At 52.2% G+C, this 13854-nt stretch overlaps 1 protein-coding gene across 4 annotated transcripts; it reads right to left on the reverse strand.

The window, feature by feature from the left end:
- Positions 1-715: 715 nt before the first annotated feature.
- On the reverse strand, positions 716-9975 carry ARL2 (ADP ribosylation factor like GTPase 2). Of its 4 annotated transcripts, none has more exons than XM_009246179.3 (5): positions 8613-9975; positions 4423-4533; positions 4164-4326; positions 2365-2445; positions 716-1172 (listed from the first exon to the last, which is right to left on the reverse strand). In XM_009246179.3, the coding sequence occupies exons 1-5, from the start codon at positions 8675-8677 to the stop codon at positions 1038-1040; spliced, it is 555 nt and encodes a 184-aa protein (XP_009244454.2). In that variant the 5' UTR covers positions 8678-9975; the 3' UTR covers positions 716-1037. The 4 variants fall into 4 exon arrangements, with proteins under 4 accessions (XP_009244454.2, XP_063584449.1, XP_024110927.1 ...); XM_024255159.3 differs by having other exon boundaries at positions 1005-1172; positions 2365-2539; XM_063728379.1 differs by having other exon boundaries at positions 716-2445.
- Between the last annotated feature and the right edge of the window lie 3879 nt (positions 9976-13854).

Raw genomic sequence — 13854 nt, forward strand, 5'->3', positions numbered from 1 at the left:
GAGTAAGCAGCTGCTAGGACCCTGTGCCATGAAAACATCCGCCAGTCTTGCCACTTGGATTGGACCCCTGGGGTGGCCTCATTTCCTATCCTTTCCCAGCCTGGCACTGCTTCAGAGTTCCTGTAGCCTTCAGGGAAGGCCTCAGCTACCCCTGCCTGATGTGGCCCCCCTCCCGCCCTCTGACTGCACTCCCTCCTACACATGACTCTATGTACCTCCCCATTTCCCAAGAGCCCTTGCTCTTCATGCCTGTCCTGTGATCCCCTCTGCCTGAACCTGTGCTGGCCTTGTACAGCTGTTCAGGTTGTCCACTGCACATGGGTTCCTGGCTGCGACAGAGAATTGGGAGCTGAATTTCAGCCCATGTTCCATGCAAAAAGTTGGAGCCCTGGTCAGGAGCTGTGCCCCTTTTTCTAATTCATACCTATGAGAGTTGGAGATCCCCTGGTGAACTGTCTTCCCCTTCCTCTACCTAGAAAACTACTCACGCTTTACTCCCAGCTTTAATGTGACCTCCTCTAGGAAGCCTGCCTTGACTCCTCCAGATGGAATCAGTTGCACCGTGTCCCATGCTTCTATAACTTTTTCTGCATCCCTTTGACATTGCTGCAGTTCACCATCGACTGCAATGATCTGTTCCTTTCTGTCCCCTGCTGGATTATGGGCCCCAGGTGGTCTCTAACGCTGCTGAATCAACAAATGACTCAGCCAGGAATCGGGCAAGGAGCGGTTTATTTCGCAGCTAAGTGAAGGATGAGGCCCACAGCCTCGGTAGCAGCAGTAGCAGCTCCTCCCCGCCCAGCCCTCTCTTCTTGGTATGGTAGCCAAAGGCCAGGTCAGGAGCCAGGGAGACAGCCAGGGCACAGCCCTCCCGCCACGGGAGCCGGGTGGCCACAGAGCAGCAGCAGGCAGCAGCAGCAGGTTGGGGTGGAGGAAGGGGAGTGTTAGTTTGGCTGGCTGACTCCCATCCCCCCATGGGTAGTGTTTGGTGAAGGTTGGGGGACCTGGACTGCTAGGTGGGGGGTATCTGGAGTGGTTCAGTCAGCTGTGAAGATGCGGCTGGAAATGTCATCCAGGAGCCAGTCGATGCCCGGCAGCAGGTTCTCCCCAGTGACGGCGCTGCAGCCCTGGATGCACCAGTGGTGGCTGCGGATGGAGTCCAGCTCCAGGGCCTGGGAGGACAAAGGTGCTGATGGTGGTGGCCAGTGACTGCAGACCCTGCCTGCCGTCAGCCCCTTCCCTCCCCAGCCCAGAGGAACCCCACGCCTCCCTCAAGGCCCTGCTCCAGGTCATCCCATCCAGGAAGCCCCGCCAGTCCCAGGGAGAGTTTGTCAGCCCCCAGGGGCACCTGGGCTTCTCTGTCCAGTACCACGCCAGTGCTGCCCCTTAGTGATGTAAATGCAGCGTGGGCTCCTGAGCATCCACCAGAATCCGGGCATCGTGCTAGGAGCCCCACACGTCCTCTCTCACTCATTCTCCTCAAGCCCTCATGAGTCAGGGATCGTGTCGACCATTTCACCAAGGAGGAAACCAAAGTTCAGAGAGGTTAAGCAACCTGCCTAGGGGAACATAGCTCACAAGCGGCAGAGCCAAGATTTTAACCCTGCTGTTTCTCACTGTGGTGCTTGAGTACTAGAATCATGGTTAAAACGTGGGCTCTGGGGTCAGACAGGCTTCCTGTCTATTTAGTGGCTGTGTGACCTGGGACAAGTTACCTAATCTCTGTGAGCCTGCTTCACCATCTGTAAAATAATAGTTCTCACCTCATGAGGTTGTTGTGAGAATGAAATGAGTTAATCCATGTAAGGAGCAGAGCATACTGAAAGCACTATGTGCTGGCTACTGTTAGCCTGTGAACAACACATGCGCAGCTCTGCCTTCCCCAGGCTGTGGGCCACCCCATGCCTTATTAATCACTGGATCCCCAGTGCCCTGCATAGGTCCTGCCACCTAGCAGGGGCTAATAAATGCTTTTCTTATTTTCCTTTTTTTTTGAGACAAAGTCTCACTCTTTTCCCACAGGCTGGAGTACAATGGCGTGATCTTGGCTCACTGCAACCTCCACCTCCTGGGTTCAAGCGATTCTCCTGTCTCAGCCTCCTGAGTAGCTGGGATTACAGGCGCACGCCATTGCACCTGGCTAATTTTTGTATTTTTAGTATAGACGGGGTTTCATCACGTTGGTCAGGCTGATCTCGAACTCCTGACCTCAGGTGATCCACTCGCCTTGGCCTCCCAAAGTGCTGGTATTACAGGTGTGAGCCACTGCACCCAGCCTTTTTGGTTATTTTTAATAAATGCTTTTAAAATAAATAAATGTGTGCCCCTTTCCCTCAGCGAGCCTGTCCTGGGGCCTGGACTCACCTCGCGGATGGCGTTAGAGGACAGTGCTCCAGGCAGGTCCTGCTTGTTAGCAAAGATGAGGAGGGTTGCTCCGGCCAGGCGCTGGGGGAGAGAAGATAGAGGGGTGGCGTGGGGACTCAGAGGACAGCCTGACCCCTCCTCTAATGGCCCAGAGCATCTGGGGTGAAGGATCGACCTGGAAGATCAAGGTGAGGCCCCGTGGTGGTGGGAGAGGCCCAGGAGTAAGTTTGTGGACACAGCCATCAAGGCTGGCCCACATGGGCAGAGCAGCCCTGGGCCAGGATTCTGGTTCCAGCCAACCACCACCCAGGGGACACCGCTGTCCCCATGCTCCAGCTTCCTCTTCCATAAACAGGGAGGGGTGTTGGATAAGATGATCCCTGAGCTCTCTGTGGTTCTAGACTGCTCCAATCTGATGACCAGACATGCACAGAGGATGTGACCTCTCCCTCTTCTGGGTTCACACAGCCCTTTAACCATTCCACTCCCAACAGGCCTCACTGTCCACCTCTGATTCTAGTTGTTTCCACACAGATGTCCGTGATTGGGAGAGATGTGGGTGGACAGGTCTAACCCTTGGGCCTTGACCTGCCTTGACCAGCATTTGACGGCCCTGATCTCGTTTGACCTGCTCCACCCACACAGGAGATGTGTGCGGTGTGCCCAGGACAGTCCCCACTCCGCCTGCAGAATCCCCCCTTTCACTCTCAAAGTGTCCTCATTTTCAACTAAACGCAATGTTGTAGCCTGAATCAAACATTGGAACACAAAAAGTGTATTAGTGGAAAAACTGGTGAAATTCAAATAAAATCTGTAATTAAGATAATAGTAATTCACCAGTGTTGATTTATTAGTTTGGACAGGCCATGGTTAGGTAAGATGGGGAAGCAAGGTAAAGGGTATATGGGGGACCTCTGACCTCTGTACTATCTTTGCAAGTGTCCTTTTTTTCCTGTACTATCTTTGCAAGTGTCTTTTTTTTTTTTTTTTTTTTTTGAGATGGAGTCTCACTCTGTTGCCCAGGCTGGAGTACAGTGACACAATCGCAGCTCACTGCAAGCTCCGCCTCCCAGGTTCACACCATTCTCCTGCCTCAGCCTCCTGAGTAGCTGGGACTATAGGCGCCTGCCACCACGCCCGGCTAATTTTTTGTATTTTTAGTAGACACAGGGTTTCACCGTGTTAGCCAGGATGGTCTCAATCTCCTGACCTCGTGATCCACCCGCCTCGGCCTCCCAAAGTGCTGGGATTACAGGCGTGAGCCACCGTGCCCGGCCCCTTCCTTTTTTTTTTGAGACAGGGTCTTGCTCTGTCGCCCAGGAGGCTGGAATGCAGTGGCACGATCACAGCTCACTGCAGCCTCGACCTCCTAGGCTCAACTCATCCTCCTGTCTGAGCCTCCAGAGTAGCTAGGACTACAGGTGCGTGCCACCACCCCCGGCTGAGGTCACACCGCGAAGAGTCAGACTCTTGAGCCAGGCTCCATGGCCTCTTGAAGCTTCATACTGGCCTTGGGTCATCCTCCCTAAAGCCCAGTGACGTGGGTGTCATCATCACCATTTCAAGGCACAGAAACTGATGCTCAGGGTAGTGACGCAGTAACACCACAGGGACGTTAACTCAATCTCAGTCCACAGCATGTGTCCTGCCTCTGGCACCATGGGCCTCCCATGGTGGGGGCCCAGTGAAGGAAGGGATCCTGCCTCTAGTTTCCCTCTGGGGCCACGGGCCCCTCTGGGCATCTGCTGAGAAGGCGGCCACACGTCCATACATGTACACAAAGGGTAGGAGCTGCCCACCTCCTCCACCAGCAGGCTCTGGAGCTCCCGCTGGCAGTCCTGCATGCGCTGGCGGTCCGCGCTGTCCACTACCCAGATGAGGCCATCGGTGCTCTCAAAGTAGTTCCGCCAGTAGGACCGCAGGGACTTTTGGCCACCCACATCCCAGATGTTCAGCTTGAATCTGGGCAAGAAGCGGGTGACAGGAGGGTCAGCTGGGCCCCTCTCCCACCTTCCCTGCCCTGCTCTGGGCTGGCCCACCCACGGGGCCCCTGCTCACCCTCGGTGCTCCAGGGTCTTGATGTTGAAGCCCAGCGTTGGGGAGATGGTGTCAATGTCCTCCCCATTGAACTTCTTCAGGATGGTTGTCTTTCCAGCATTGTCCAGGCCACTGGGGCACAGCAGGTTAAGGAGAAGTCCCTGTTCTCTGCCAGGTGGTGACATCGCCACAGAGCCCCTTAGGGGACTCATTATTTCATTTCCCACCATGTATCAAACTGAGTTGAGCACACGCCTGACCATAATCGGCCCACAATAAATATGAAAGTATCAAATTATAAATATCATCTCTACTGAACAAAAGCTCCTCAATTTGTCGAACACCTACTATGTGCCAGACTCTCTTCTGGGTGCTAGAGGACAAAGCCCTGCCCTTAGGAAGCTTACACTCTAGTGGGAAGACAGTCAATAAAGTACAAACAAATGAGAAAAGAAGGCCCTGCCAGATCCTGGCTAGCGCCATCAACACAATAGAGAGGCTTTCCAACAAGGCCATCGGAGGAGGCTCTTTCAGCTCGGGTGCCGGGGAAGGCCTCTCTGAGGTGTCTGGAGCTGAGACTCAAAATACAAGGAGCAAGCTTTTTGAAGAACTAAGGTAAGAACAAACATCTGGAGGCAGCCACCCTCATTTGTTTCTGGAATATTCCAGACCTGCTACTGCACAGTGCAAATTAATGGGTGTGCTTATGTGCTTACCTGTGGAGGGAACCACCCTCCTCTATCCTCCCAACACTGCAGCTCAGTTGGGCATGGTGGGGTGGGAAGGTCCTGGACTCGACCACCTTTCCCTGCTCATCACAGCTGGGGCGAATGACCCAGGCCCAGGAGAGGGGTGAGGAGGGCACTTCCCCTGAGGCCCAGCCTTAGCCCCTGGAACCTGGCCGCTGATGACCCCCTGTCCCCAACCCATCATCCATGTTTCCTTCCCCTCTTGATCATCCCCACTGGCTGATGAGCTTGCTGTTCTTTCTCCCACCTTAAAAAGAGCAAATAGGCCGGGCGCAGTGGCTCACACCTGTAATCCCAGCACTTTGGGAGGCCAAGGTGGGTGGATCACCTGAGGTCAGGAGTTCGAGACCAGCCTGACCAACAAGATGAAACCCCATCTCTACTAAAACTACAAAAATTAGCCAGGCGTGGTGGCAGGCGTCTGTAGTTCCAGCTACTCGGGAGGCTGAGACAGGAGAATTGCTTGAACCCGGGAGGCAGAGGTTGCAATGAGCCAAGATCACACCACTGTACTCCAGCCTGGGCGACTCAGTGAGACCCCGTCTCATTTAAAAAAAAAAAAAAAAAAAAAAGAGCAAACAAAGCCCTTGATCCCTCTGCCCCATCTAGTTATTCATTTATATCTTTCCTTTTACAGGAAATCTCAGAATAGTTGTTTGTGCTCACCCCCATTTCTGCCTTCTTGCTCTTCCAAGAACACACTCCCATCAGGCTTTTGCTGCCACTGTGGCCAAAACTGCTCTTACCAAGGTCAGTCCCCAAAGACCTCCCTGTGGCCCTCTAGTGCTGGGACAGTGCTCAGTCATCTTCTGTTCCCCACTCAGCACCTGATGGAGTGGCTCGCCCTCCTCCCCAGCACATGCGCTGCCCTTGGCACTGGGACACACCCTCACCTGGTTCTCGTCCTCACCTGACTTCATCCTGGTACAACCGGGTTCTCTTCTCTGGCCACGCTCATCCCTGGGTGACCTCATCCAGGATCACAGCTTCAAATACCATCTCTATCCTGATAACACCCAAATGTGTACCTCCCACACACTGGACCTCAGTGCCTGCATCCAGCTGCCTGCCTGACACTTCCGGGCTAACTCAGAGGCATCTCACATGGCACACACAGGCACACACAGGGTTCTCATCTCCACCCTGAACCTGCTCCTCCCCCAGTCCTCTCCATCTCAGCAAATGGTTCCTCACCCTTCTAATTGCTCAGGCCAGAAACTTCCATGACCTCACCACTTCCATTCTGGTCCAAGCCACCATCCTATCTCACCTGGCATCACTGCAGTGGCCTAACTGGTCTCCGATTCCTTCTCGCCACTGCACTTCTCACTGAAAGGGAAAACCAAAAACCAAAAGGCCCTAGGTGAGGTGGTTCCCAGTCAACGCTCCTCCCCACTCCAGCCATACTGCCCTCCTCGCCAGTCCTCTGAACACACCAGTTAGTCCTCCCAGGGCCTCTGACTTGCTGTTCCCTTTGCTTTAAAGTTTCCCCCGATTGCTATATGATTCAACTCTCACCTCCCTCATGTACTCAATTGTCACTTTTTTTTTTTTGAGACAGAGTTTCACTGGTCACCCAGGCTGGAGTGCAATGACACGATCTCAGCTCACTGCAATCTCTGCCTCCCACATTCTAGCAAATCTCTTGCCTCAGCCTCCTGGGTAGCTGGGATTAAAGGTGTCCACCACCACACCCAGCTAATTTTTGTATTTTCAGTAGAGACAGGATTTCACCATGTTGGCCAGGCTGGTCTCAAACTCCTGACCTCAAGTGATCCATCCGCCTCAGCCTTTCAAAGGGCTGGGATTACAGGCATGAGCCACCGCACCCTGCCATCATACAGTGGACTTCTTTGACCACCCTAAATTGCATTGTTCTCCATACATATGTATGTAGTGGGAGTTCATCCTGGAGCAGTAAAAGGCCCTGTTCCCCAGAAGCATGGTCCAAAGCATGGCCCATATATATATAGTATGTATGGAGAATATATATATGTATAAATAGAGACGGGGTCTCACTATGTTGCCCAGGCTGGTCTCAAACACCTGGGCTCAAGCAAGCCTCCCACCTCAGCCTCCCAAAGTGCTAGGGTTACCACGTGTGTGCCACTGCACCCAGCCTCTATTACATATTTTACTTACTTCCTGTGTTGTCTTTCTACCCCCCGCGAATTACAGAATTTCCATGAAGGTAAGATTTTTTTGTTTTATTAGCCTGGCCTCTAGGACAGTGTCTAGCACATATTAGGCACTCAATATTTATCAAATGGGTGAACTGTATGCTTTTCTCAAAGTTCTTTAAAACAGACATGGGGCCGGGCGCGGTGGCTCACGCCTGTAATCCCAACACTTTGGGAGGCGAAGGCGGGTGGATCACTTGAGCTCAGGAATTCGAGACCAGCCTGACCAACAAAGTGAAACCCCGTCTCTACTAGAAATATATTTTAAAAAATAGCCGGGCGTGGTGGCGGGCACCTGTAATCCCAGCTACTTGGGAGGCTGAGGCAGGGGAATAGCTTGAACCCAGGAGGCGGAGGTTGCAGTGAGCCGAGATTGCGCCACTGCACTCCAGCCTGGGCAACAAGAACGAAACTCCGTCTCAAATAAAATAAAATAAAATAAAACAGACATGGGCCGGACTCCGTGGCTCATGCCTATATTCCCAGAGTTTTGGGAGGCTGAGGCGGGAGGATCACTTGAGCCTAGAAGCTGGAGGCTGCAGTGAGCCTTGATTGCGCCACTGCACTCCAGCCAGGGCAACAGAGCAAGACCCTGGCTCAAAAAATAAAACAGTCATGATGTGATTATTAAGTTATATGTGCATGTAAGCGTCTTATCTCCCCTGCCATTCCCCCGCGGGGCCCAGCGCAGAGCAGAGGGAACAGGTGCGGGCGCCTAACTGGACTCAGAAGGCGCACAGGGCGCACGGGGCACTCGGGCCCACACACACATCCTCAGCCACAGGGACAACCACGGGCCGCGTAGCACCAAAGAGACGGACTGTTGGATCCACGCTCGAAAGGATCCGCGGAGCCCACACCCGCCACCCACCACCCCGCACGCCCCCGGGATTCGGAGCTCGAGGGCGGGGCCGGGGCCTGGAACCCTCGGGCCCGGGGGAGGAGATCAGAGCCGGGAGGGCAGCGGCCCCACGCTTGGGCCAGGCCGCCGGGTGGTGGCGTCCGAATCATCTCCGGGACCCACCGCCCCTGACATTCGGGCCGCCCAGCCCTGCCGCTGAGCCTGCAGGCCCGCTTCTGCGGCCCTCGGAGCTGGCCCCTGCCCCAGTCCGGGGGTGCGGCTCCTCCCGGCCCGCCGGGGCGATTGGTGGGGCCCGCGTGGTGACGCCAGGGGCAGTTGGGACGCGCCGGCCGCCGCGTTCGGCTCCCGACAGGGGGCGCCCGGCACCGCCCGCCCGGCGGGGCCCCGCTACCCTCGCGGCTCCGGCGTCCGGGAGGATACAGCATGAGCAGTCGCAGCTCCCGCTCTTTCTGCTTCATCTTCTTCAGAATGGTCAGGAGCCCCATGGTCCCCGGAGCCCCCTCCCGGCCGCCGTTTCTTCCCAGTCCCGGGACCCCGCTCCCGGTTCCTATTGGCTATCACGCTCGCCGACGCCATAGCCGATTGGCCGGACGCTCGTTTGGTCCCGCCCCCACGACACGTGACCGCGAGGTCGCCTGCGACGCGGCTGCGAGGGTCCCTCTAGCGGCGCAGGGGGTTTCTGTGCTGCCGCCCGCCCTGACGGTGCGCCTCGAGGGCTGAGGCTGGGGGAGCAAGGGCGACTCCCCCACCCTTTCCCCTGCCGGACCGGGGCTCTCGGCCGGAGCGGAAACCTTGAAGTTCTTGAGTTGCATCTTGGCTGCGTCTGACCTGAGAGTCAGAACCCAGGGCCCCCAGGTACGGACGAACTCATCCTGGGGCCAGTGTAGGCCCCTGTTCCCAGCAGCACGGTCCAAATCCTGCTCATCTGGGCCCTCCGCATCGTCCTCTGACAGAGCAGAAAGTTGGACCTCCCGCTACCCGGCTCCGGTGGCTCTCAATTCAGGGCGGCGGTGCCCCCTGGAGGCCGTTCGGAAACATGCGGGGCGTCCCTGGGTTCCAATGACGGAATTGTAGTCCCGCCCCAAAGGCTGCCCCCACCCAGAGGCCCAGCGTTTCCCTGTTGAGAAGCACAGTTCCTACTTTTGCGGATGGAAAAACTGAGGCCCAGATGATGCTTAGCACAGTGGCTGGCATGCAGTAGGTGCTCAATAAATACTTGTTGTTGAATGAATGGCTTTGTCCAAGAGTTTCATTCTTTACCTTAGCGCTCAAGAAGTCCAGAAGAAGTGAGGAAATAGGTCAAGGACCAAGCCCTTTCGTAAACTCTGGAGAGAGCCTTATTGTCTTAATTCGGGCCCCAGCCGGCTGCAGGGTAAGTGTGAATAGGCAGCACGGAAGAGCCTGTCTCATGCTTGGGAAAGAGCTGTCAGCACCAGCTGAAGACAATGGCTAACTCCTGTGTAACTGCAACGCACTCCACGTGTTCACCTTCATTCCCTGCAACCCTGAGAGGTTTATATTGTTTTCATAGCTACGATAATGGAATCCAGAGTGTTTAAGGAGCATGGGTGAGATTCAAACTCAGGTCTAGTAAATGGTAAACTAGTAAATGGTAAAGCACAATGTCTTCATGCCTCCATGAAGTTTGCCTAGAGAGAGGTCTGGAAGAAGCTGGAGCTAACCATCTTGCAGAAAGGGGCTTGTGGTCAGAGGAGGGCTGAACAGATAGGCTGCCTGAGTGGGACCCTTCGGTCAGCACCATTTACCCTCCATCACACACACACAAAGGAAGAAAGTGAGCATAGCGCCTACCCAGAGGCTTTGAAACGCAGCTAAGATCAAAATGGGAAATGCTGGCTGGGCGCCATGGCTCACGCCTGTAATCCCAGCGCTTTGGGAGGCCGAGGCGGGTGGATCACGAGGTCAGGAGTTCAAGACCAGCCTGGCCAATATGGTGAAACCCCGTCTCTACTAAGAATACAAAAAATTAGCTGGGCGTGGTGGCGGCACCTGTAATCCCAGCTATTCAGGAGGCTGAGGCAGAGAATTGCTTGAACCCAGGAGGTGGAGGTGGCAGTGAGCCGAGATTGTGCCACTGCACTCCAGCCTGGGCGACAGAGTGAGACTCCGTCTCAAAAAAAAAAAAAAAAAAATGTCTAGAGGTAGGAGCCTGCCATCCTGCTTCTAGGAGCCTGCACCACAGACATTCTGGCACTGCACAGGAACATTTATGACAACGAAGTTCACTGTGGCATGGTTTGGAACAGCAAGAAATTGGAAAAAACCTAAGTGCCTCCAGTGAGGGCAGGTTACCTGAGGCGGGGTAGGTGCATGTGGATTCCACGAAGCCCTTAAAACAGTGAAGTGGGCCAGGCGCAGTGGCTCATGTCTAATCCCAGCACTTTGGAAAGCAGAGGTGAGTGGACTGCTTGAGCCCAGGAGTTCAAGACCAGCCTGGCCAACTTAGGGATACTCCCATCTCTATAAAAAATAGAAAAATTAGCCAGACGTGCTCACTTGAACCCAGGAGGCGAAGGTTGCAGTGAGCTGAAATTGTGCCACTGCACTCCAGCCTGGGTGAAAGAGTCTGTCTCAAAAAAAAAAAAAAAAAATTAGGTGTGGTGGTGCACATCTGTAGTCCCAGCTACTTAGGAGGCTGAGGTGGGAGCCCAGGAGGACGAGGCTGCAGTGAGCCGTGATCATGCCACACTGCACTCTAGCTTTCATGACAGAGTTAGACCCTGTCTCAAAGAAACAGAAAACAGTGAGGTGGAGCTGTAAGATACCAGTGTGGAAAGATGTCCGCGCCGTATTAAGTGAAAAACAGAAACAAAAACAAATTCAGTCCTGTTTTAGTTTTAAAAATAACATTAACTGGAAATATGCCCACTTAGCAATGTTTTTTAATCTATGAGATGCATTCCATTAAGGAAGTGGATTGTAAAATCAGTGTCACAAATAAGTTGAACTGTATGAAATTGCCCATATTTGACAGTTTTGATACACAGATGTATTTCAAATGGTTCAACCTAGTAGCATTAACAAAAATGAAATAGAATGAACAGAACTGAAAACATTACTACCTTTAGCCTTGTAGTAAAGGTAAGTAGTGTTTGGTGACACATTTGTTTCAGATATTTATACAGATATGTGTACTTCTCACTATGAGTCACAATCACAAAAGTTTGAAAATCAGTGCAACGCAGCTGTTAACTGGGGAGTAAGTTTGGGAGAACATAAAATTATTGCCTTGGGCGTTTCTGTATTTTCTTTTTTCTTTGAGACAGAGTCTGGCTCTATCACCCAGGCTGGAGTGCAGTGGCACAATCCCGGCTCACTGCAACCTCCGCCTCCCGGGTTCAAGCGATTCTCCTGCCTCAGCCTCCTGAGTAGCTGGGATTACAGGCATGAGCCACCATGCCTGGCTAATTTTTATATTTTCAGTAAAGACCGGGTTTCACCATGTTGGCCAGCTGGTCACAAACTCCTGGCCTCAAGAGATTTGCCTTCCTCAGCCTCCCAAAGGGCTGGGATTACAGGTGTGAGCCACCGCACCCAGCCTTGGATTGTTTTATTTCCTACCAGTAGCATTGAAAGAACTTGTTCAAATATCTGGCTTAAAGTCTTGCCTGTCCATACTGATAGTAGAATTTCAGTGAATAGAAATTAGAAAAAAAACCAACAACAACATCCAAGCTCTGTGAAAAAGGGGGAGTTCAGGAAGTATGTGTAAGTTTTTTTTTTGTTGTTGTTGTTGTTGTTTTTTGAGATGGAGTCTCGCTCTGTCACCCAGGCTGGAGTGCAGTGGCACAATCTCAGCTCACTGCAAGCTCTGCCTCATGGGTTCACGCCATTCTCCTGCCTCAGCCTCCCGAGTAGCTGGGACTAAAGGTGCCCGCCACTACGCCTGGCTAATTTTTTGTATTTTTAGTAGAGACAGGGTTTCACTGCATTAGCCAGGATGGTCTCGATCTCCTGACCTCTTGATCCTCCCGCCTTGGCCTCCCAAAGTGCTGGGATTACAGGCGTGAGCCACCGCACCCGGCCAACTATGTTTAACTTTTTAAACATATTTTAGAGACAGGGTCTCACTCCGTCACCCAGGCTGGAGTGCAGTGGCACAATCATGGCTCACTGCAGCCTCAAGCAGTCCTCCCACATCAGTCTCCTGAGTAGCTGGGACTACAGGTGCATGCCATCAAGCCCAGCTAATTTTTAAAATTTTTTTGTAGAGACAAGGGTCTCGCTGTGTTACCCAGGCTGGTCTTGAACTCCTGTGCTTAGGTGATCCTCTCACCTCAGCCTTCCAAAGTGCTGGGATTACAGGCATGAGCCACCCCACTTGGCCTGTGTTTAACTTTTGAAGAACTGACTGTAGCTAGAAATTGAGTGGAGAGGTGTTTAAAGACAAGTAAGGGGCCTCATTACAAGCTGTGTTTTCATTTGCCTCATGGAAAGGAGGAAAGAGAGCTCTTTTTCTTTTCCTTTTTTTTCTTTTTTGAGACGAAGTTTTGCTCTTGTTGCCCAGGTTGGAGTGCAATGGCAAAATCTCGGCTCACTGCAACCTCCGTCTCCCAGGTTCAAGCGATTCTCCTGCCTCAGCCTCCCAAGTAACTGGGATTACAGGCGTGCACCACCACACCTGGCTAATTGTGTATTTTTAGTAGAGACGGGGGGTTCCACCATGTTGGTCAGGCTGGTCTCGAACTCCTGACCTCAAGTCGCCCACCTCGGCCTCCCAAAGTGCTGGGATTACAGGCGTGAGCCAATGCACCTGGCTTTTTTTCTTTCTTTTTTTTTTCTTTCAAGCAGAGGAAAAGAAGAGAGGTCTTAAATAAAATCTTTGGGAAATACCTTTGGAAGAAAACTAGGAAAGAAGATGTATAGAGCTGTAGTTATATATAACTGTGAATATGAATATATATATATATATATATATTTTTTTTTTTCACAAGAAAGAATCGTGAAATTAAAATACCCAAATCGTGACATCTGTGAAACCTGCTTTTGAAGGGGAAACTTCTTACGGCCGAGTAAGTGGCTTGTAACTTGAGGATAGAGATCCACAGCCTTTTAACAAGGCATGTTTACCCAACGTCTAGAAAGAAAAATTTGGCATTATTATTATTTTTAAGACAGTGTCTCACATTATTATTATTATTATTATTATTATTATTATTATTTTTGAGACAGGGTGCAGGCTGAAGTGCAGTGGCACAATCATGAATTACTGCAGCCTTGATTTCCCTGGACTCAGGTGATCCTCCCATCTCAGCCATCTGAGTAGCTGGGACTAAAGTTCTGTGCCACCACACGCAGCTAATTTTTGTATTTTTTGTAGAGACTGGGTTTTGCCATGTTGCCCAGACTGATCTCGAACTCTGGGCCCCAAGCAATCCTCCCATCTTGACCTCCCAAAGTTCTGGGATTACAGGCGTGACCCACTGTGCCGGGCGTGAAAATTTGGCATTATAGTTTTAATTTTAAAAAGTAAATCGTTTTAATCAGCCATTATATTTCATGGATTACCTTTATAATAATAAGAAAAGTAACAAAACTCTATATTCTGGAACCAGAAGAAAAAAAGGCTGGGGGAGAAGACTCTGCTTAAATTAGAATTGCTGACCATTAAGCATTAGCAAGGAGTATACCCAAGTATTTT

This window comes from Pongo abelii, chromosome 9 (assembly GCF_028885655.2).
Source record: "Pongo abelii isolate AG06213 chromosome 9, NHGRI_mPonAbe1-v2.0_pri, whole genome shotgun sequence".
Classification (NCBI taxonomy): Eukaryota; Metazoa; Chordata; class Mammalia; order Primates; family Hominidae; genus Pongo; species Pongo abelii.